Here is a 21,060-nt window from a genome sequence, read left to right as displayed (position 1 = left end):
GCTGGTCTTTARTGTCTCATGCGTGTAAACCCAGTTCTTGCCAAGAGATCTGTGAGAGACCCAGGTATCTCAAGTATATATTTGAGTTTTAGGGTTTGAAATGAGTTAGCAATATTACAACATCCACAGCCAGGACAAAATGAAAGCTGGGACTGCTCATGAAGAACAAGATAACTTGTTGGGCCAGATTCTTTCCAGTAAGAGATCTACTGCCCCATGCTAATGGGAACAAATGTCTGTGTTGCACTTCCCAGTTAGGAGGGAGTGATTTTAATTTCTCTTTATTGGTGTAGGTTACCATGATGGACACATAGTGATACGGTGGTTCTGGGCAGCTGTGGAGAGGTTTAACAACGAGCAGAGGCTGCGGTTGTTGCARTTTGTCACAGGAACGTCCAGTGTGCCATACGAGGGCTTTGCCGCTCTCCGAGGGAGCAACGGCCTACGGCGCTTCTGTATAGAGAAATGGGGGAAAATAACCTCCCTCCCAAGGTATGTTCCAGCCGGAGTTTTGTACGAGAATTGCTGTGAGAAACATAGTCCTGGTACTTTGTTGCATCTCTCTGCCAGTTAGAGAATGACCACCTAAAAAAAAAACCAAAAAAAAACAATTATCAGTTTGTTCTGTAATTACATTCAGAGAAAACTGTTTTCTTTTGTTGCCTTTTTTGATTTGCAGGCTTAATTTAAGCTAYTTGGAATCCTTGGAAATGGTTAAGGTAAAGATTTCCATAGGGTCCAAACCTAGTTCTCTTATTTTGATTCTAGAACAGATCCAGACCAGCAGGAGCCTGTCAACTAATTCTGTTCCCTTTAATTACAAAGTGCTGGTAAAAATACTTGTGAATTTACAGAGGCATGAAAGCCAAAATCTGTCTCAGAGTTTTGGCTAGGGACCTGAGTGTAATCCCTTAATTTGTTCTGATGGTTCCACTTTTTTGTAATGAAGAAGCTTAGTGATGGAACCTTAGACCATGTGGTGACAGAATCCAATTTGTTACATCTAGCTCTATCAGCCAGCTAGGAGCAAATGAGCTATAGTGTCATACAGAATCAACAGACTTGGCAGTGCTTCCCAAAGGAGGTGTCATCTTCCTTTTCAGATCAAAAGGACAGGGGCACAAAGGGGAGGACTTGCCTCAGGCCACCCAAGAGAGCCATGGCACAGCCAGTGATGGATCAGCTTTGTGTTCGCCTTAACCACTTCATGGGTGACCAGCACTCATCCTTCCTYACTGAAGAGAGTCACCTTTTCTTGATTGTCCTGACAGTGGCCTGAGGCTCTGCCCCATTGGAATTACAAAACATTGCAGTGCTTCTGAGATACTTTTGCTACAGTAGCCCTTTTTCATCACATCTCCTAAGGATGCTTTCTTCTTGCTCTTATCATTTGCTTTGAGCTACACTCCAAAGGAGGCCACTTTTATGGCACAGAGCAACAATTTTATCTCATAGGTCTCATAAATGTAGTCAGACAATCAATTAATGAAGGGTCTGGTCCAGTTTTCTCATTACTTGCTCTCCATGTTGTTYACCCAGAAACATACTGTAAGACATGGATTTGAGTGAACCTCTGGAGTTCTCTGGAGAGAGAGAGAGTCCAAATCTGGTCATCCTCTCTGTCCAAGCCTGCTCAAGCCCATGTTTGGCAGTGGGAAGATAAAGAAACTGGAGCCAGGGCACTGTGTCAGAAGGCATTSAGAGCTGACATCTTACATGGACTCTCTCTGAAGTCAGGAAGTGGGAGTGTTGTTAAGGAATCTCACCTGAACACGGACTTTTGAAATAGTTCAGCCGAGTCACAGCTGATACATTTGGATTTATGTCCATCTACCATAAAGACTGTACAGAGATTATACGGAGAGCCAGAACCTACATTAAGCTAGATGTGGGCACTGAGATTTAAAACCAGGTGAAAACATGTAAGGTCAGTGAGGTGACTCATGCCCTCTGAGCTTCAGCCAGCAATGTAGTGAGAAAGCCTGAGAGCAACAGTTTGCTATTTGTAGTCCAGATCCTCCTTTTGCRTTATATTTATATACATAGTCAGGTTCCATGTTAGGGTTTCACAGCTTACCGAGGGCATTCCAGTCAACTACCAGCAGTCAACCAGAGCTCTCTTTGCACTCCTTCGGGGCTGGAAAGAGGCGAAAGGGGAGGGTGGACCTTGGTGCACACACAGAAAATGCCCTGGGCTGACCCGTCAAGTTCTGAAAAGGTAATTGGCCTCTTTCTGCTCTGCTTAACTTTCTTTGTGAACCTAGACATTACTTCTGACCCAGATTCAGTTAGCCCCGAGATATTCACRTTAAGGGTTTTATGCTTGTCTGCTGATCACCAAATGAGCTGCTCTCCCTGAAAGATACCTCCTTTCTAGGTGAAAGTTGGTAGCACCTTTTAGAAGTCTTAGAGCTCTACATTTGTTTTAGCCAGGGGAAAAAGAAACAACACTTGCTTATGGGGAATAAACGCAGTTTGATCACTGTGAATTGTTGCCTGCACTTTTATGAAATTATGGGGTGCTGCCAAGTATACACAGTGCTAAGAAATGCATAAAACACACAAGCTAAACCTGGAGGTTCTCTAAATCCTTAGTTAAGCAACTAAATGAGTATTATTTAAAACTTGGGTTTGAAATACCTGATTGTGGTTTTCCCATGTTTATTTAGATTTATTTACGTACTTAAGATTTACAGGGTAAAAAAAAAAAAGTCATAGGTCATATCCTTTTAGCCCTGTTGGCCTTTTAGCCCCTGTGACATGAGTGTAACTAACTTTAGCTGTTTACACTAAACCACAACAAATTTCCTTTTTACTCTTACTGCTGTACAAAGTGTTGAGAACTTTTAGCTCTATCAGGAGAGTCCATGACTCTTTCTCTATTCCCTTACTTCTGCTCCAGATGGCTGAAGTAGTTAGGCAAATCTTTACATCCTGCCCTTGCACTTTGGCAATGGACCATGCAACTACCATTTGCTTATAGTGAAAAAAGATGTGCTAACACCTAAACTAGATAATTTAGTTCTGTTTGCACTTGCAACAGCAAGACAGGCCCAGAAAAGAACCATGGTGTAAATTTCTAAAAGTAAACACTTTTCAAAGAATAACCACTAATAACACAGTGCTTTTTGAAAGCACTAAGGAGAAGGMAGATTTTTCAGGAAGGTTGAATGTCTAGTAACTTTATTCTAAATTGGTGGATTTGGATTTTCATTAGTACCAGTTCCCTGCACAAACAGGGTAGTTGTGCTGTAATATGTAATTGTGCTGTAATATGCTAAGACAAAGAAGAGTAAGATTATATCTTACTCAAAGAAGAGTAAGATCATTTTATTTTTGGAGTGTGCACCCTTGCCWGACATGTTATTCCTATCTATATTTACTTTTGAGATAACACACATTAGAAAGTTGAGGCACCATACAGCTCAGGGATGCTGCTCTAATCCCAGATCTCCAGATGATGACCCTAAAGCAGGTTCCAAGGAGACTGCCAGCTTTGCAGTTCTGTCAGTGTAAATCTGCATCATGGCTTCTTCCAAACTGGTGTAGTCAGTTTATCATTTAAAATAAGAGGTTCAATCACATGTTCTTTAGGTTGAAGTTTTACTCTCCCTATCTAATACACAAAGCTTTGTCCCAAAATTAAGTGTTACACATTTAAATGGTTGCCTGAGTAGAGATGGTTGGAGAATTCTTGCAGCTATAGCCTCTTCTAAAGCAGGAAACCTCTCTTCACTTCTTCTAAGTTGTGCAAGTCTTTTAATCAGTTTTAGTAGTAGTTCGCAAGAATGGATTCTTGTTCCCTGCCAAACATTAATGAAAAGCCACTGTTTTTCTAGTTGGAATAACACAGCTTCATCTGATATCATGGAAGCAGAACTCCTGGCCCAAACCAGACCGGTGCTAAGAGGTAGCAGTGCTTTCTGCTATAGCTATAAGGGCCAACAGTTCAGTCTTTCTAAATCCTCAGCTGGAAAAAGTGTTTGTTTGATACCTACAAATGCCACTGTCCCACCTTCTGGTTGCCCCACTCACCTGGCAAAACCTCCTGCCAGCTCTAAGAATATCTCTGTTTGAGTATCAAGTAAATGAGAACCTCAGTACATATCCCAGGGATTTCAAATAATCACATTTGATGCAATGAGATCTCTTTTCCCAACAGTGCTGAACTGCAACTACCCTTTCATCAGAAGAGATTTTCATTCAGCACTACAGTGTGTGTTATGTGTGATACAGATTACCAGTGYTAGTAAATACCTGATCTTTTGTAAGAGAATTCTGTCCCTCTCTATTGGRTGATTAAGTATTTAATCACCACAGAATTCTATATCATAATTTTTAAAAGATTATATATGTGACGACAAAGAAATTTATTCTCATAATTTCCTTCTTTCCCAATGGACTGAGTGCATGGGCTTTGCTGTCTCTTACCTTTCCCTATATCCCATCCCTCTTCTCTTTCTTCTTTTTTCAAATACTACAGCAATGTCATCCACAAATCTACATTCATCTATTAAACACTGATTCCCAGGCAGCATGTAAGTGTTCCTTCTTACAAGCAAAAGGAACAAAAGCCATTACCTATGGGTTCTCAGATTAATAAAGASAAGCTTGTGGGTTCATTTAAAGAAAGCAAGGTGAAAAGGAGAACTGCCCAGTTTCTGCGTGACAGGCATATTTGTGTTAGAATGCAAGTCTTATTTTAGWAGATAAGTTCAAGCTATAATTAAGATAGGAGGGAGTTCTGTGCCCACTTTTACTGCCTTTGGACTCTCATCTTTATGGGGAATCAAGAAAGTGACAAAGAGGAATGCAAAAATCTTAAGACTTTATACTCATAATTTTTACAAAGAATTCTAAGAAAAGAAATAGCATAGCACTGTGAACAGTGCGCAAGATTAAAGGTTAAAGCCCACCAAAACTATATTAAGCATTAAAGATAGACTGCCAGGAAGAATGAAATTTTAAGTGTCCATTTACTGCTTAACTTACTGGAGGMTAAGGGCATACAAGGGTCAGAGTTGGTTTATACAACTTTATCTTGCATTTTCTTCTGGAGAAGCCAGAATCCTTCCTATAAAAGCTGTTACCAATCTAATTCTTATTCCAGGCCTCTCATTCCCCAAACACCSTCTCAAATGTCAGCAGGTTTATGTGGTAGGAGGCTTAAATCAAGGGAAGAAATACTTTCTCATTGTTGTGACTACTTCTTGCACTACTCATGTAATGTTTTCACCCCAAAATGTGCAGCAAGTGTCCCCTGATTATGCTTACTGTTGTCACTCTCAGTGGCATCAGTAGTTAGGAGGCCAACACGGTTCCGAAAGAATTTACCTGTTTGGAGGATGGAGCACAGTTGGAATGCGGTGGATATTATGGGAAGTATCACTGACTCTTAATTGCCCTGTGTACTGTAGTATGACACAACATATGATGTAAACCAGACTGCATAAATATTTTTATGTAGGGTTGCGTGGGCTTCACAGTCATCATTGGAGTTGCGGTAGATCCACATTAGTTTCACAAACCAGAATTGGGTTTTGCCCTTAGCAGTATATTGTGRTTTGCAGAATAACTAGGTAGAAGGGTAAACCTAACCTGCATAATGCTCCTTAAATGCTKTTTTCATTTCAAATTTGTTGACCTATTTTTGGAGTGTGAGAATTTTTTTTCTGTGAAATTGTTGAACATGAGAGTGTTGCTTGGCAAAAAGTTTTAGTGTTTCTAGGCACATTAACTTTTTTTTTCTTTCTTTACTCGCCACAATAAAATTCCTTGAGACCCTCTATAGAAAGCCCGCATCTGTAAACCTCATAGTAAGAAAAGGAATTGGTCTCTTTTTTGAGTTTTACTAGGTCAAGGATGACTAAAAGTCAAGAGCATTGCAAGGTTGTTTCCTAATCAGTGTGAAATCAGATGGATAATGATCAGTCAAGATGAATGTTTACAAGACAGTAAACACCAGAGTCAGYGGCTGTGGATGCTTCTGCACCACAYGATAGGATGCACAACAGCAATGCCATTGTCTCAAATAGTTCAGTGTGCCATGGTTAAGTACCATACAGAGGTCTGGTTCTGCAAAACTACATTAGCAGAATCCACACMTGAGCCACCATGGCTGTGCTGCTTCCAGTTCTGGAGCCAGGCACCTGAGCTCCTTAAGACCATGTGTGTCTGCATAGAGGTGTCTTGCCTGTGATAAACATGTTCTGAATGGACTACAAGAATCCTTCTGTTAATTAACTCCCAGTGGTTGATATGTACTGGCAGTGGATTGTAGAAACAACTTACATTGCCAAAGATTGCTGAGATAAACAATAAACWGTGCAGGACTACTCATGGATAATACACATGAGCTGCCATGTTTCATTTCAAAAGGTGAATTCAATAATGGCTTTATTAATGTTCCTTTTTCACTAACTCARTTGTTTCCAGCTCATTTCCACAAATTCTGTGTTTATTGCATTCTCTCTGAGACTGACCAGCTAACAAATCTTCATTCAGAAGGGGAAAAAGGATGGTAAAAGCTCCCCTAATTGAAATTCCATGATGCAGTGAAGATTATATGCCTCTGGCTATTTCAGTTGCTTGATTGCTTTTGATGATTTGCCATTGGTGCTTGATAAAACTCTCTCTCTGAATCTACAAGTCTCAGGCCAGCCTATCTACTAGCATTATGTCTTTCCTACTTTGTGGGTGGCCTAAGAGAGGACTAGTATGGTTTCATGTAGTTTTCTCCAAGATAGGTATGCTGCTTCAGTTTAACAGAAATAGCATTGAGTTAAAGTATGAAATAGAAGACCTAGAAGTAAAACAACTCCATGGCTTCAAAAAATACTGGGGACCAGAAGCTTAGACATTGTTAGCCAATGAGGCTACATTTCTTCTGTATGGTTTTGTCAGTTCAYGTTTATCAGAGTGAGCAAGAGGAAATAGAAATATTGCTAGCATCAAGCAAAACTCAAAGCTGACTGAAAAAAGCTGAAACAATTTTATTGAAAATGTGCCACTCCCACATCTGTTTATTGAATGAACTGTGTAGTTTCTCAGCCTGTTGAAATGGCTGAACTGTTGGAGCAGGGGCTGTTTCTTTACTCTGCATTTGTATAGCACCTCACACAGTGAAGTGCAGTTTGCCTCTGGATTTAATTGCTGCTGCCAGAAAAGCTGCAACAGGATGAAGGCATGCATGGAACCCATTCCATGGCTTCTTTTGAAGGTGCTGCCCATGTAAATATAGTGGTGGATAAATATAATGGTAAAACTGGGGGAACAGATGGTCATCAAGTTTGCAGCTTGCTCYGCACAGAATATTTTGCTTTTGTCTTGGGTACTACAAATAAATAACATTTAAAGGCCAGACTTGCAGCAGATGGCCAACAGCTGACTTGCAGGAACATTTTCAGCACCCTTCCGTCCTCAGTTAGCAGATCTCTGAATTATCTTTTAGCAGTCAGRCCTGCCTCACTGCAAACACATGCTGAGCCCATTCTGCCACTATAGTCCATCCCATTGTGTTTGTCCACTGGCGAAAGACTTACTGGCATTTCATGTTGGATGTACAGACGAGTGCCATTTAAAAAAAAAAATTCTTAGCAACCAAAATTATAGTAGTGAACTTTTCTATCAGGCCCTATACCCAAGCTCCTTGGTGACMTCCAGCATTCTTCTCCATCAATATCCATACAAAATCCCTGCAACACCTGACACAGGGATATCGGATGTTATATTGATGCTACTTCTTCTCTATGAAGTATTCATGTGTATGTTCACATACATTTAGTACCTCAAATTTTGGTGGAATTTAAGAGTTTTTCTTTGAGTGAACTTGAATGTCTTGAGTCTCAGTGGGAACTAGTTTTTTCAATTCTTATTTTCTCAAGTATTTTAGATTAAGCTTAACATGTAGCATATTTTCCTTTTTCAGGGCACACACGTGTTTCAACCGTTTGGATCTTCCACCTTACCCCTCATATTCTATGCTGTATGAAAAGCTGCTGACAGCTGTTGAAGAAACTAGCACCTTCGGACTTGAATGAGGGAATTCAGRCACTTCTGGTGTTTTTATGGCTGATGTCACCTTTCCTGTCCACCATCATTTGATCTTGGTTTCCCATGTTTTTATTTTTGAAAACAAAACAAAAATCAAGATTAACAAAAGCTGTGCATGAAGAACTGCCGCCCTCTACAATCTAACCTTCATGCTTTCATCCTCTATTTCCAATGGACTGCTAGTCTGTATGCAATAGAAAAACAACTGTCTCAAGGTTTCTGTATATCTCTACATACCTCCATTAATAAAAATGAAAATACAAATGCAAGTTACACTACACTTGACCAAATGTTGATAAATATTTACTTCCATCTACGTTGATTAAAAAATTAAAAAAACCTCATCAAGCATCCCAAGCTTTTATATACCCGTATCTTCTAAATTAATTCACAGCCCATCTTACTTCTTAATCGTTGAATCCAGTACTAGGAGCTGGTCAAATGTATCATCATCCATCCTTATTTTCTCTGTATGTATTGTCCATCTGAGAGACGCCTATGAGCAAAACTGAAATTTTTATATATGAACTCATGATCCACATCAGTTGCATCAGCTGGAACTGGCCCAGATACATGGTGCAGATAAGACCTTCAACAACTAAAAAAGAACCAACCTGTAATGCAATGCAAAGCATAATGGCGATTGTTATGATTGTTGCTTGCCAGTACTGGAGAGAACTTGCACTTCAGAGCTGTTGGGAGGGGCATCTCCATTGTAATGTTTACCACACAAGAAGCACAAGGTTGTGCAYACTCAAGAAGGATGTTTTATTATGTAGCATAAAGGACAAGGTTCCCTAATGTTCTACTCTTATGAAGACCGTTGAGTTCTGTTTGCCAGATYTTTGTTTTCTGATGTTTAAAATGTCCCTTTCCAAATGACAAGTCTAGACAATCCCATCCCCTGTGTCAGAGGCCATTTCTTTTCTGTTGGGTTGGGCTAATCTATGGTTGCTGGGGGCGGTTTTCAGTTCTGTCATTTCTCTTTTTTTTGTTCAGTGGAATAGTCCATATCCACAAGAGGGGCTGGTTGTAGACAGAATGTCTTTGTCTGGAGTCTGTCAAATGAGAAGCTGCAGTGAATGAGGGTATTTGTCAGGGAACTAACTCTTTGCGGGTTAGGATTTTGCTGCACATCCTCTTGGAGGAAGCCCAAAGGCCCTCCAGTCATACTAGGTATCACTAAACTAAAGATCTTGCTCTTGTTACAGCAGACACAACCCTCTTCAGTTTGGTGTACTTTCCAACTCTGAATCCAGGGCAAAAACAAGGAAAACAGACAGCAGTAGGCGTGTCTCGGATGGATTTTTCTGAGGCTGTTGCAGTCAAGTTATTGTAGTTATTAATCTTTGCTGCCCTTGTTTTCCAAGACTAATCTCAGATTGAAAGTGTTTGTCTTAACTGGGAAAAGGAAATACAAAATATCTTCTGACACTAAATATGTTAAAGGATCCAAGAAATGCAAAGTGAGAGATTTGTCAAGGTAAGTGAGAACTTCATAGTGTCTGACAGCTCACATTAAATACAACACCCTTGGGGGCTTGATATTGGTAGTTTTGTGTTAGTTATGCTTCAGAAGATGGTAAAATCAGGAGACCAGTTCAAGATCTAACACATCTAATTCATCTTAAGTTTTGTCTCCAGAGGAAAAAGTTGGACTCTGCTTTCTCATGTATTTTTATGGTGGTTGTACAGAACCTCATCACACTTGAAAAACTGCATTCTGGGAATTCTAGATCATTCTCCTGCTTTTATTCTTWGGTCAGTAGGTATTTGAAAGGTGATGGACCCAAAAATATTTTTTTGGCAATTTTTTTTTTGTTAATGATACATTAAAAAAATKAAATACTTAAATTGCCCCATTTATTCAATTTCTGTGACATTTCAGCCAATTTTATAATTATTTACTATGTGGCTTKTACTGAGAATGTATTTTATAGTATGTTGTTGTTACTGAGTAATCATATTACGGTTGCAAACAGGAACTGTAGCTAAAGGCCAGCTTCATTGTACCACACTCCGAAAATGTTTAGTGTTTCCATAAATGAGTTCTCAGGCATCTATTCCACATGACCAGCCCCACTGCACAGGAGAGATGGAAAATTTAATGTTTTTCTCAGAGAATCTGTCATCTGTCTCAGAGAATCATGTCATCTGAACATGAAATCTTCCAATGTATGTAATTCCCCTTCACCTCTGGGCCCCCTAATGCAGTGATTCTTGTATAGYTCTTAATTTGTTCCTGGTGATGTTATAAAGTTACCTGTACTATTCCAAATGTGGGATGTCTTCCAACATTAGAAGAAAAGAAAGAGAAGCATCCAACTGGTTGGTCCATCTTTGGCAAATCAAGAGCTGTCTCATTAACATAGTAAAAAAGTGAAAAAAATAATCCAATCTTTACAATGCTGTATAGGGTTTTTTAAAAAAATACTTTAAAACTATTTTTATTACAAAAAGGTGAAAATATTTTTTGTAGCATAATAAAAGATGTTTGTATTTCAGAGACATCAAGCTCCACCAAATGAAACACAGAAGGCTTTTTCCTGAAATTCATCTTCACAACATTTTCTGGCACTCGTCACACACTGAACTAGATTATGTTTGGCAGATGCCATCTCAAGCACCTTGTGTGTTCCTCCTCTGAGGAACACAGAGCATAGCCAGCTACTTCCCATCAATATCCTTGATCCAAGTTGTCTTTCAAGCACACAGCCTAATATTTTTTTAAAATTTAGTTTCTCAGTTGAYGAAGTCATGCAGATTTCCTTGGAAATTTTTTTGATATAAGGCCAGGAATAGAGACAGTTGACTGTTGTCATAAAACAAAGAGAAAGAAAATGCATTATGTGGCTTTGCTTGCATTCTGCAATTCAAATCCTATCCCTCTCTCTTCCCAAATGCCCTAYCATAGGTTTTCAAACTTGTCATATCATCTCTAGGATACCCAGATCAAYACTTCACAGTGTTTCTCCATTCCTCATCGTGGGCAGAATCCAGCCTGGAGTGAAGGGGGAGCTGTGCATSCAGTGGCATTGCAGTGTCAGAGTGAGGCAGTGAATGGTGCTAACAGGAGAAAGGGAAGAACCTGCCTCCCTTGACCTCTTATTTAATTAACTAATTATGCAATTAATTGACTTTGTTGTTGTTGTGTGTGTTCAAGATGTTGTGCATATGCAAGAACCCTTCTTTGTTCATCTTTTGATTCAAGTGCTTTTATTCCAGGTCTGCATCTTCATTTGTAAAACACTGACAGTTGATTACAGAAATTCTAGTTTCATTGTCTCCCCACAGCAAAGGGGAGATTTCCCCTTAGGGCAGATTTACAGTGAAATAATCTCTTCMGCTCTTTCACCTCAGTTTCCTTTAAACCTGGTAGTAGATATGGTGGTGGCTAGATTAGGATACAGTATCAACATCAATAGATTTTTTTTTAATGCAAGTGAAAAATGGAAGAGGCAATCTGACAGCTTTCGTTAATTCTAGTTTTCAGTCGGAGCAATGAATACTGGCAATGGTTTCAGAGTGTCCCTATGTTTCTCAAAATGATTGTCATGGTGGTATTAATGGTAGAGGGAGGGAAGTGGGTTCTCCTGTTTTTTAAATCCTTTAYCCTATTAGCATTAATCTGAAGATAAGAGAATGGAAATACGTATTTTAAATCATCAGTAGGTCTTCCACCTTGAAGTAGTCTCATTGACTGTTCAACCACATCAGATATGCAGGATTTGATCCAGTATGAACATCTGTATCTTAATGTTAACAGCTTCAGTAAGTAAGCCTTACAAATGCTGTCACTTCAGTTTGCAATCTGTTACATGAGCATTCMGTTTCAGTCTGTGCATGTTCAAAACTTGACTTTTATGTTCCAGAGAGATGCATGGCTGTCACAAGGCAAGAAGTGCATTGTCCAAACTACATCTATTATCTAATGGAGAATTCATGAGTTTTCTACAGGTCTGACACAGGACTTTTTACACGCAGTCTGCTCAAGTGCCCATGAACTTTTGAAAGAACTATAACTGAGGTTTGAGTTCATAGTCTAGTCTCAGAGATGGTCAGTGGGAAGGGGAGTGTTTGTTGCGATTGTGTTTTGTTGTTCTWGTTTCACTGTAACACATAGTTGACATACCTCTAGCTGGAAACAATATGAMACTGAATTTGAACAGGAAAATCGAAACTGAAATAAGCTAAAATATAAACGCACAGGGGATGAGTTCAACTCATCCTTCACTATTAATCCTTTGAGAATCTATGGAATTTCAGAAGGACAAGTTTCACTGGAGRATTGTTTAATTTCTGTTGAAATTATATTTGCCCTGATTCCATAGTAATATTAATAGGGCTTCCCAGTCAAGATTAAACACTTTCAGTCAAATGCAGACCAAGAGATCTTTCTACAACAAATGCGGTGCTTTTTTATTATTCTTGTTGTACCTCAATGTTCRCTATTAAAAGATAAAACTACTGCAATATACTAAATCTGGATAGGTTTTCCAGTTATCACAAGGTCCAAAAGATTGGATTGTTACTTTCTCACTAGTGAGTCATGTAGTTCTTTTGTTCCAGTAGAAAAACAGATGCCTGTAGATAGTAGATACTAGGTATAGTAAGTATTGTACCATTAGCCAAATTCCCTGCAGCTTCCGATTTATCTAACGGAAATGTCTGTTACAGTTTTTGTTAAAGACTACRTAAAGTCAGTGGCAGGAAAGGTCCTCATTATTGGACTGATTTTGCTGATATTGACAGAAAAATGTCACATGATACTCAGGCTGTGCTTTCTATTCAACCATATCACTATAGAGGAATGTCAATAAAATCACTTTGTTATGGCATTGTGTGGACTGTCTATTACAAATAAATTATTTCATAGAGGATGTATGTTAGARTGAGTGGAAACTGGCATTTTCAAGGTCCACTAGTTTCAAAAATCACACTTCCAGGATTGTGTCCTTTCCAACCATTGTGTTCAGGCCCCTCCACTGCTTTTATTCAATTTTTTGGGGTACATGTCTAAAATTTGAGGTTCTCTGCATAGGTATGCATGATCAGAGCCCCCAAGCTCTCCTGGACCAGCCCTGCCCTGAGAGCATGTGAGCTTATTCCTCACTATACCAAATGTCTGGTCAAACAGAAGGACAAAATCAGTATGTATGCTACTTATGCATACCTTGCTTCTAGGTATAATTACTGCATTATAGAGATGAAATGCAACTGCAAAGGTGATTTCTTAATAGCATATGCTGGATCTGCACTGTGTTGACAGCAAATACATAACAAGGTGCTCTGGCATCTCAGTATGTCACACCCATTTCTCTCCTGCTTGTCACTGTAATATCTCCAACATGTTTCATTAACACATTCCAGGATAGATTAACACGCCTCATACCGTCAGCAGACACCTTCCTGACCATACCTGTTTTCTTACATAAATGGCACCCCGTGAGACATCATAGTACAATGGGAAAGATGGGAAAGCTTAAATATGAGGCACTGTTTTTATAAGGACAAATATAAATCCATGAAAGAAGTGGTGAACATATCTTGCAGAAGACAAATCAGTAACAAATGTGAAACTGTGTGAGTGTGAGAACTCTTGAGARCCCCTCTGGAGCTGGCTGCATTTCCTCCCATGTGGAGGAGCACAGGTCATGAGCCCCTGCGCTGACTCTTCTGCAGCAGAGATGGCAGKGCTGGTGGCAAGAGTAGCATCTACCTATGCACATGCTCAAGAAATCCAGATGTCACAGCACAGCCTTTATTCATATCCTGTTTGTGTRATTGTGCTTGTGTGTGAGGAAGAAGTGAGGGAGAAGGCATTTTGGCACCAAGTTCGATTTCTCTGAATTGTTCACATRTAAGGGAAGGGAAAATCTATATTGACTAAAAAGCAGTGAGATGAGCTGCTGATCATTAGGGTGCATCAGAGGTGTCAGTTTCTGCAGCAGTGATTTGTGTATGATCTGCAAGTGGCTGGAACTATGCCTTTTACCAGAACCCATTCATTGATTCCACTCAAATTTTATGAACTCATGGATTCTATGAACTCATTCAAAGCCAAGATGGATACGGTCCTGAGCAACTTACTCTAGTGGGAGATTGGGACCRGTTGGTCTTTAAGGTCCATTYYAACCCCTTAACCTTCTATGATTTCTTGACAATTACTGAATTTCTGRTGAAGTAGAGCAGCAGTCCACATGAAGCCTCATGGGCACATTAGGTGTCTTTCTTGGCATGCCAACAAAATTTCATAATTCTGTAGGATATTATAAATCAATAATAATCTCTTCCTGCTGCCTTGTGATAGTAGTGTCATAGTTTTTTTTTGTTTTTTTTTTTTGGTTTTTTTTTTTTTTTTTTTATAAATCAATAATAATATGTTCCTGCTGCCTTGTAATAGTAGTGTCATAGGTTTTTTTTGTACAAAGGACAATAAATCCACATGCAGCCTTATGTTCATCCTTGTACAAGAGGCCAGACTGGATAATAGCTGTCAAGTCTGGAGAAGAAAGGTGCAAAGGATCTGCTGTGTCTTTTCTAATCACAAATCCTTCTTGAGCTGCAAAGACACACCCTTTTACTATTTTTTAATTTAATTCTGGTGAACTTGAAAATAATTTTTTGACTGAAAATACCTTTCATGACTCTATCAAGATAAAGAATGTGTGGCTGTGTTTAGTTCCTACTGTCTTGAAACTGAATTTAGAAGAAAAAAAAACCCCAATATATTATTCTATCTGAAATACAAGCCTTAATTCTTATGTATTAGGCTTTGATTTAAAGTAAAGCAGATTTGTATTGTTTTAACTGTAGTGTAAATGAAGCTCATCCCCACAATGCCATGTTACAGCTCTTTGAGGTGGAATAGAGTAGAAGTCACTGGATTGCACAAAGAGTGCAAATAACGGGGGTTTTTCCCCTGAACTTCTGGTATGTAGGATTTCATATATTAACTGCTATGGTACAAGAAAATAGTGAAGCTGCATGGGRCAGTTTTCTGTGCCAATGGTAAGCAATACTAACGCTGAGGTCACTTGCCTTTCCTTTTGTGAACAGTAATACACTTCAGGGACATTTTACTTTTTTTAATTTTTTCAGTATGAAAAGACTGGTTTGGGTTATCCTTGCTCCCCATGTACAAAATAAACCAGTCGTAAGGAAAAAGTAATCCTGTAAATATTCTGTGGTATGACACTGAAAATGTGTCCAGTCAGTTTCAAAATGAACCACAGACAGYAACTGAAAAAGTGTTGGATGTGATTTTCTGATGCTGCTTTTCCAAGATCAAAACAGCATGCAAAAATAAACTGCATATGCTCCAATGTTTCTGTTTTCAGCACTTCATATGCTTCAATCTGTAGAAAAAACAGTACAGAGTCCTAAAGAGCATGCCACAGGGAGTCATCATGTTCAGGTAACTGCTTTTCAGGAATGCAGGTGGGGCAGCACTGGAATCTTCTTAGGAACTTTGTTACAAGCTGTGGTTTGACTTCAGTACCTCTTAGGTATGTCTTGGTACTGAATGCAATCAATGACTTTTTAAGAATGACTGAAATTTAAAATAGAGATTGCTATATAAGATTATATAGCTTATATACACACACTTAGAGTGTGTGAGGATATGTTTACTGACAGCTTTGGCATCTTTGGCAATGGAATATAAGCTTCCCTGCTTTAGGCATGTAAATTAACAGCACTACTGATCTGAGCATTGATTAGCAGAACTGGGACCTTAGAATTTAAACCTTGCTTCTATAATATGTAATGCCCATGACATGACTTTTGAACACCATCATTTGGGCTTCTGCTATGTTCTTTAGTCCTCCAAATATACAAGCCAGAACAGTTTATGCTCTGAACACAGCCATACAATAAATACTGATGCATCTCGGCTCTTGTAAAATACAGTCTACCTAGTTTGTAAAAGGTGAATTAGTGTTTGGGACTGCCTGGGCATGGCAGAGAAGATGTGRCACTGATCTGAGGATCATCCAATGTAGTGGGCACCCATATGATGTGTTTTTCAACTGGTAAATTAATATTATAATAATATATGTAAAAYTCATATTCAAATGAGAATTTCTGCAAAATAGGAACCTGTGAGGGTATTTGAACAGGTTACTCATAGATTCCCTAGGCACAGGTTTATTCATCTGTCTTGGAAATTATGAAATCAAACCCTGTAAGTAAAAAAGAGGAATAAATCTTATTGTAAATAATATATAAAAAAATATAAAAATATAAAAATAATTCGACAGATCTGGCAGTTATGATGCACGACACTTAGTGAAGTTGTGCCTTCCTCCCTTAAACTAGAAAAGAGATTATAATTACAATTATAAGAGATTATAATTATAATTATAATTACTTTCTTTTGTTGCAGCTGGTAAGAAATGTCTATTTGTGCAAAAGTATAGGAGGGAACAGTTTTTCAGTGGTGCTGGGTACTCAGTGTTCTTGTGCAAGTGCTTTTACATGATGACGAGAGGCATTTCAGGAGTAGGGGAGCAAAACCCCACAAGTGAGGAATGTGTACTCTTTCTGTTGCCTCCTAGATAAAACCACCACATCAAGGAATAAGTAGCTTCAATGCAAAATAACTAACTTCAAAATGGAACTTCTGTAGCCTGCAGWAATTCCAGCCACAGAAGATCATGATTCGCTACAATTACAGAAGTTGAAACGATGAATTTAGCACCAGAAAAACAATCTTAAATTAGATGTGCTGAGCTACATACAGATTGTAAAATTTCGTATTTCTGTTACAAATGGCCCATGATGATGATGATTATTTCAGGTATCTCCTCTATCATTTTCAAGCTGTCTGAATACATTTGTATTGGGGAGAGAAATATCTTGTGATGATCAAGCCAGAGTAAGATTGATATAACAGAACAAAGCTTATGTCACTATGCAACAATTTTGATCCACCTYTTCAGGGCAGAAGAGAAATCACTYTTTGACTCCAATGCATTCAGAGATAAATTTAAGGGGACATAGCTTTTTAACAAAATACCTCTGGTGATGTCTTTCACCTCACCTCTTGCTTCTTAGCTTGCAGGCCAAACACAGAGAATGAATTCCCTGGATGCTATTGCCAGAAAGAAAAACATATATATTGAAGTATAGAAYAATTAATGTTATATGTATCAGCAGAAATTAGTACTTGCTATGCCATCTGAGTGCAATTGAGCATACAGCAGCTAATAACACTTGAGTGATTAGCAAAGAAAGAAAAACAGCAAAGAAAAAGCATGTACATTTTACCAGCAGGTAGCCTATAAGGGTAATCAGCCTGGATATATGTGTTGGYTTATCTCTAGGTAAATCAAGCATTGTTCATATCCACACACCTCTCTGTGTAGATAGCGTGTATAAGCTTATGCTGCAATATTTAAGACTGAAATGTTTTAATGCACAGGTGAAGTGCATGTTTTAATGCACAGGTGAAACTACAGTGAGTCATGAAGGTTATGTTTATCCTTTCTAGATAGACAATTTAAATTAGTACAGCACATTTCAGATCCACTGCTAGACAGAACATAGTAAAGTAAGAAAATATGTGGGACAGCCAGCGTGCTTCACCAAAGAAATCTTGTGTGACCAAGCCAGTGGCTTTCTATGATGSGGTAGCTCCACCAGTGGACAAGGGAAGAGCTACAGATGTCTTTTGTCTGATTTCTCTAATGCCTTTGACATGGTCCCCCACGACATCCTTTTCTCCAAACTGGAGAGACAGATTTGATGGGTAGACTGTTAGGTGGACAAGGAATTGGTTGGACCATCACATCCAGAGGGTGGTGGTCAATGACTCAGAATCATGATGGACATCAGTGACAAGTGGTGTCACTCAGAGGTCTGTATTGGAACCTGTGCCATTTCATATCTTCATTAATGACACACACAAAGGGATTGAGTGCACCCTCAGCAAATTTGCCAATGACACCAAGCTGAGTGCTGTGGTTGACTCACCTGAAGGACAGGATGCCATCCARAGGGACCTGGGCAGGCTCAGCAAGTGGRCCCMTGGGAACCCCATGGGATKCAACAAGARTGAGTACAAAGTGCTGCACCTGGGTTGGGGCARCCCCCAGTATCAACCCCCCAGCAGACCCAGGGAAAAGAACATGGGGGTGCTSGTGGATCAGARCTTGGACATGACCCAGCAATGTGCACTCACAGCCYAGAAAGCCAAACRTGTCCTGGGCTGCATCCAAAACCAGGTGAGGGAGAGAATTCTGCCCCTCTGCTCTGCTCTGCWCTGCTGAGATCCCACCTGGTCTGCTGCAKCCAGCTCTGGGGTCTCTGACATGGATGKGCTGGAGTGAGTCCAGAGRAGGCCACAAAGCTGCTCAAAGGGCTGGAACACCTCTCCTACRAAGACAGACTGAAGGAGTGGGGGTTTTCAGCTGGAGAAGACCTTAGAGCAGCATTCCAGTACTTGAAGGGTACTTGAGAGATGTGAGACAATTTAACAGGGTCTGTTGTGATAGGACGAGGGCTAATGGTTTTCAACTAAATTGGGGTCATYTTAAATTAAATATAAGGAAGATGTTTTCTACAATGAGGGTGATAAAACCCTGGCATATGTTGCCCAGAGAGATATTAGATGGATTGTCCCTGGAAACATTCAGGAAACATTCCCTGGAAACAATCAAGGTCAGATTGGACAGGCTGACCAACTGATCCAGTTGAAAATGACCCTGCTCATTGCATAGAGAATAGATACCATTTGTATTCTGTGGATAATTCTTTTTAAAAATGCATTAAATTTGCCTTCCCAACAGAACCAATTGCTAGATTTTTAAAGGCATTTAAGAATCTAAAACTTATAACTTATTTTAAAATAGATCCAGGGAACCTTAAATATCCTAAAGTATTTTGAGGACGGACTGTTCATATTTCAGAATCAATAATTACTCTAATTTTCATAAATTTTTATCAGGGTCCCCCCAGAAAAGTTGACTGTGAAAGTAAATAAAGAAGTAGAAAATGTCACAAGAATTAAGTATCCAAAACCTTCATTCAGGATTAATGTACCTTTAAGATCCAGTGTATTTGTCAAAAACCTATTCTCTGTAGTAAATGCCACTGATATGTACTTTCAGATGTAACAGTTATATAATCTCAGTTTAATCCAGATTTTATTGTTCAGCAGTAATATCCTGCCTCTGCTACAACTTTTGTGACTTTTTGAGTGGAAAGCACTGTGATTCCAAAAGTCTTWAAGTCTCTCTTACTCGATATACTGGTTTTGGAATTTATTCCTAAACTAGATTAGAAGGATGGACCACCTCTCTTATGAAGAAAGGCTAAAGGAACWGGTATTGTTCATTCTGGAAAAGAAAAGGCTTCAGGGTGATATAAATGCAGCCTTCCAATACATCAGAGAGACCCCACAAGAATGATGAAGAGGGTATTTTTAGAAGAATATGTAGTGACAGTGACAGGACAAGGGGGAATAAACTGAAAAGGTTTATATAAGATATTATAGAGAAATTCCTTACTCTGAGGGTGGTGAGACACTGGAACTGGTTGCCCAGAGAAGCTGTGGATCCCCCAGCCCTGTATGTGTTCAAAGCCAGGCTGCATGGGGCACTGAGCAACCTGGTCTAGTGGGAGGTGTCCCTGCCCATGGCAGGGGTTGGAACTAGATGATCTTTAAGGTCCCTTGCAATCCAAACCATTCTATGATTCTATTATTCTACTTTTTTTTTTCTGCAAATCAGATTTGGCAGTAAGAGAATGAGGAAATTCCAGCAAAATGCCTTGTTAGCAACTGTACTCCCATCCCTGATCWGTGACCCAGGTTTGGACTGAATCCTTTCCTGTATGTTGGCCTGTTTCCTCATTTGTCTTTTCTCCTCAATGCTCTGGATGTAGGCAGGAGATTCCATGCCCGTACGAGAGACAAATGGCACAGAATTTCCTTGATAAATGATGGCCACGCAGAACAGGTCTCTTTAACATGTAGATTAAGTAAGTCAGACAGTGAAGGCCTTGAGAAATAAGCATATGCTTTTTTCCAGTTAGGCTCATGCCAAATCCATGAGGCAATTCCCACCTGCCTGCACAAACAGATGACTAGGAGGCGATTCCTGCACACCTCACAGAGACACCTAGATCTCAGGCATGCATGGAAGAGATTGCTACGCATGCCCTGGCTGTAGGAAAGGCTTAACTGATGCATGTGCCACAGACACCACAGGGTCCAAGGTTTCATCCGGTGGGCCCAGGTGCATTTGGCCCTTGCAGAGCTGCCGCTGCCCCTTTTTTCCTCACCCTCTGTCAGCCTCCCTTCTCCTGGGTCCCAAGCCCAGATCAATGTGAGCCCAGATCAAGGTCCACATGGCCATGTCCCCCACCTCCTGTGGGTTCAYCCCAGGCTTCATGCTCCCTCCCTGCTATGCCTTGGGGCATACCTGAGTGYCCAGAGAGTGAAGTGCTGGGCTGAGGGATCACAGCATCACAGAATCCTTAGGGTGTGAAGGGACCTCTGGAGATCACCAAGGTAACCTCTGGAGTTACACAGGAATGCCTCTGGGTTGGTTTTGAATGTCTCCAGAGAAGGGGACTCCACAACTTTCCTGGGCAGCCTGTTCCAGTTCTCTGCCACCCTCAGTGTAAACCTCTTGTTGAGGTGGAACTTTCTGGGTTTCAGTTTCTGGCCATTGCTCCTCATCCTGTCACTGGGGACCACTGAAAAGAGTCCAGCACCATCCTCTTGACACCCACCTCTGTCATATTTGTATGTATTGGTTACATYCCCTCTCTGTCTTCTCTCTAGATTAGACAGGCCTAGCTCCCGGAGTCTCCCCTCWTAAGGGAGATATTCTGGAGCCCTGGTCATCTTTGTCATCCTSCGCTGGAYCGTCTCCAGTAGCTCCTCATCTCTCTTGTATTGAGGAGCCCAGAACCGGACATGGCGCTCCAGATGTGGCCGAATACAGGGAGAGGACACTCCAYCTGCAGTGACACGAAGATATGCGAGCCACAGAGGGAAGC

The 21,060-nt window shown here is 40.0% G+C and overlaps 1 protein-coding gene across 5 annotated transcripts in view; it reads left to right on the top strand.

The window, feature by feature from the left end:
• Positions 1 to 12,898, top strand: part of HECW1 (HECT, C2 and WW domain containing E3 ubiquitin protein ligase 1) — a 250,690-nt gene extending 237,792 nt beyond the window's left edge. For all 5 annotated transcript variants that reach the window (XM_057365334.1, XM_057365332.1, XM_057365336.1 and 2 more), the window contains 2 exons: positions 294 to 492; positions 7,928 to 12,898. In XM_057365334.1, the coding sequence (XP_057221317.1) occupies positions 294 to 492; positions 7,928 to 8,039 (311 nt within the window). In that variant the 3' untranslated portion in view covers positions 8,040 to 12,898. The remainder of the gene's footprint in view (positions 1 to 293; positions 493 to 7,927) is intronic.
• Positions 12,899 to 21,060: the final 8,162 nt, after the last annotated feature.

Source organism: Malurus melanocephalus, unplaced genomic scaffold (assembly GCF_030028575.1).
Source record: "Malurus melanocephalus ecotype Western Australia unplaced genomic scaffold, MMel_1.1 scaffold_51, whole genome shotgun sequence".
In the NCBI taxonomy this organism is placed as follows: Eukaryota; Metazoa; Chordata; class Aves; order Passeriformes; family Maluridae; genus Malurus; species Malurus melanocephalus.
This window is presented reverse-complemented; position numbering and strand designations above follow the sequence as displayed.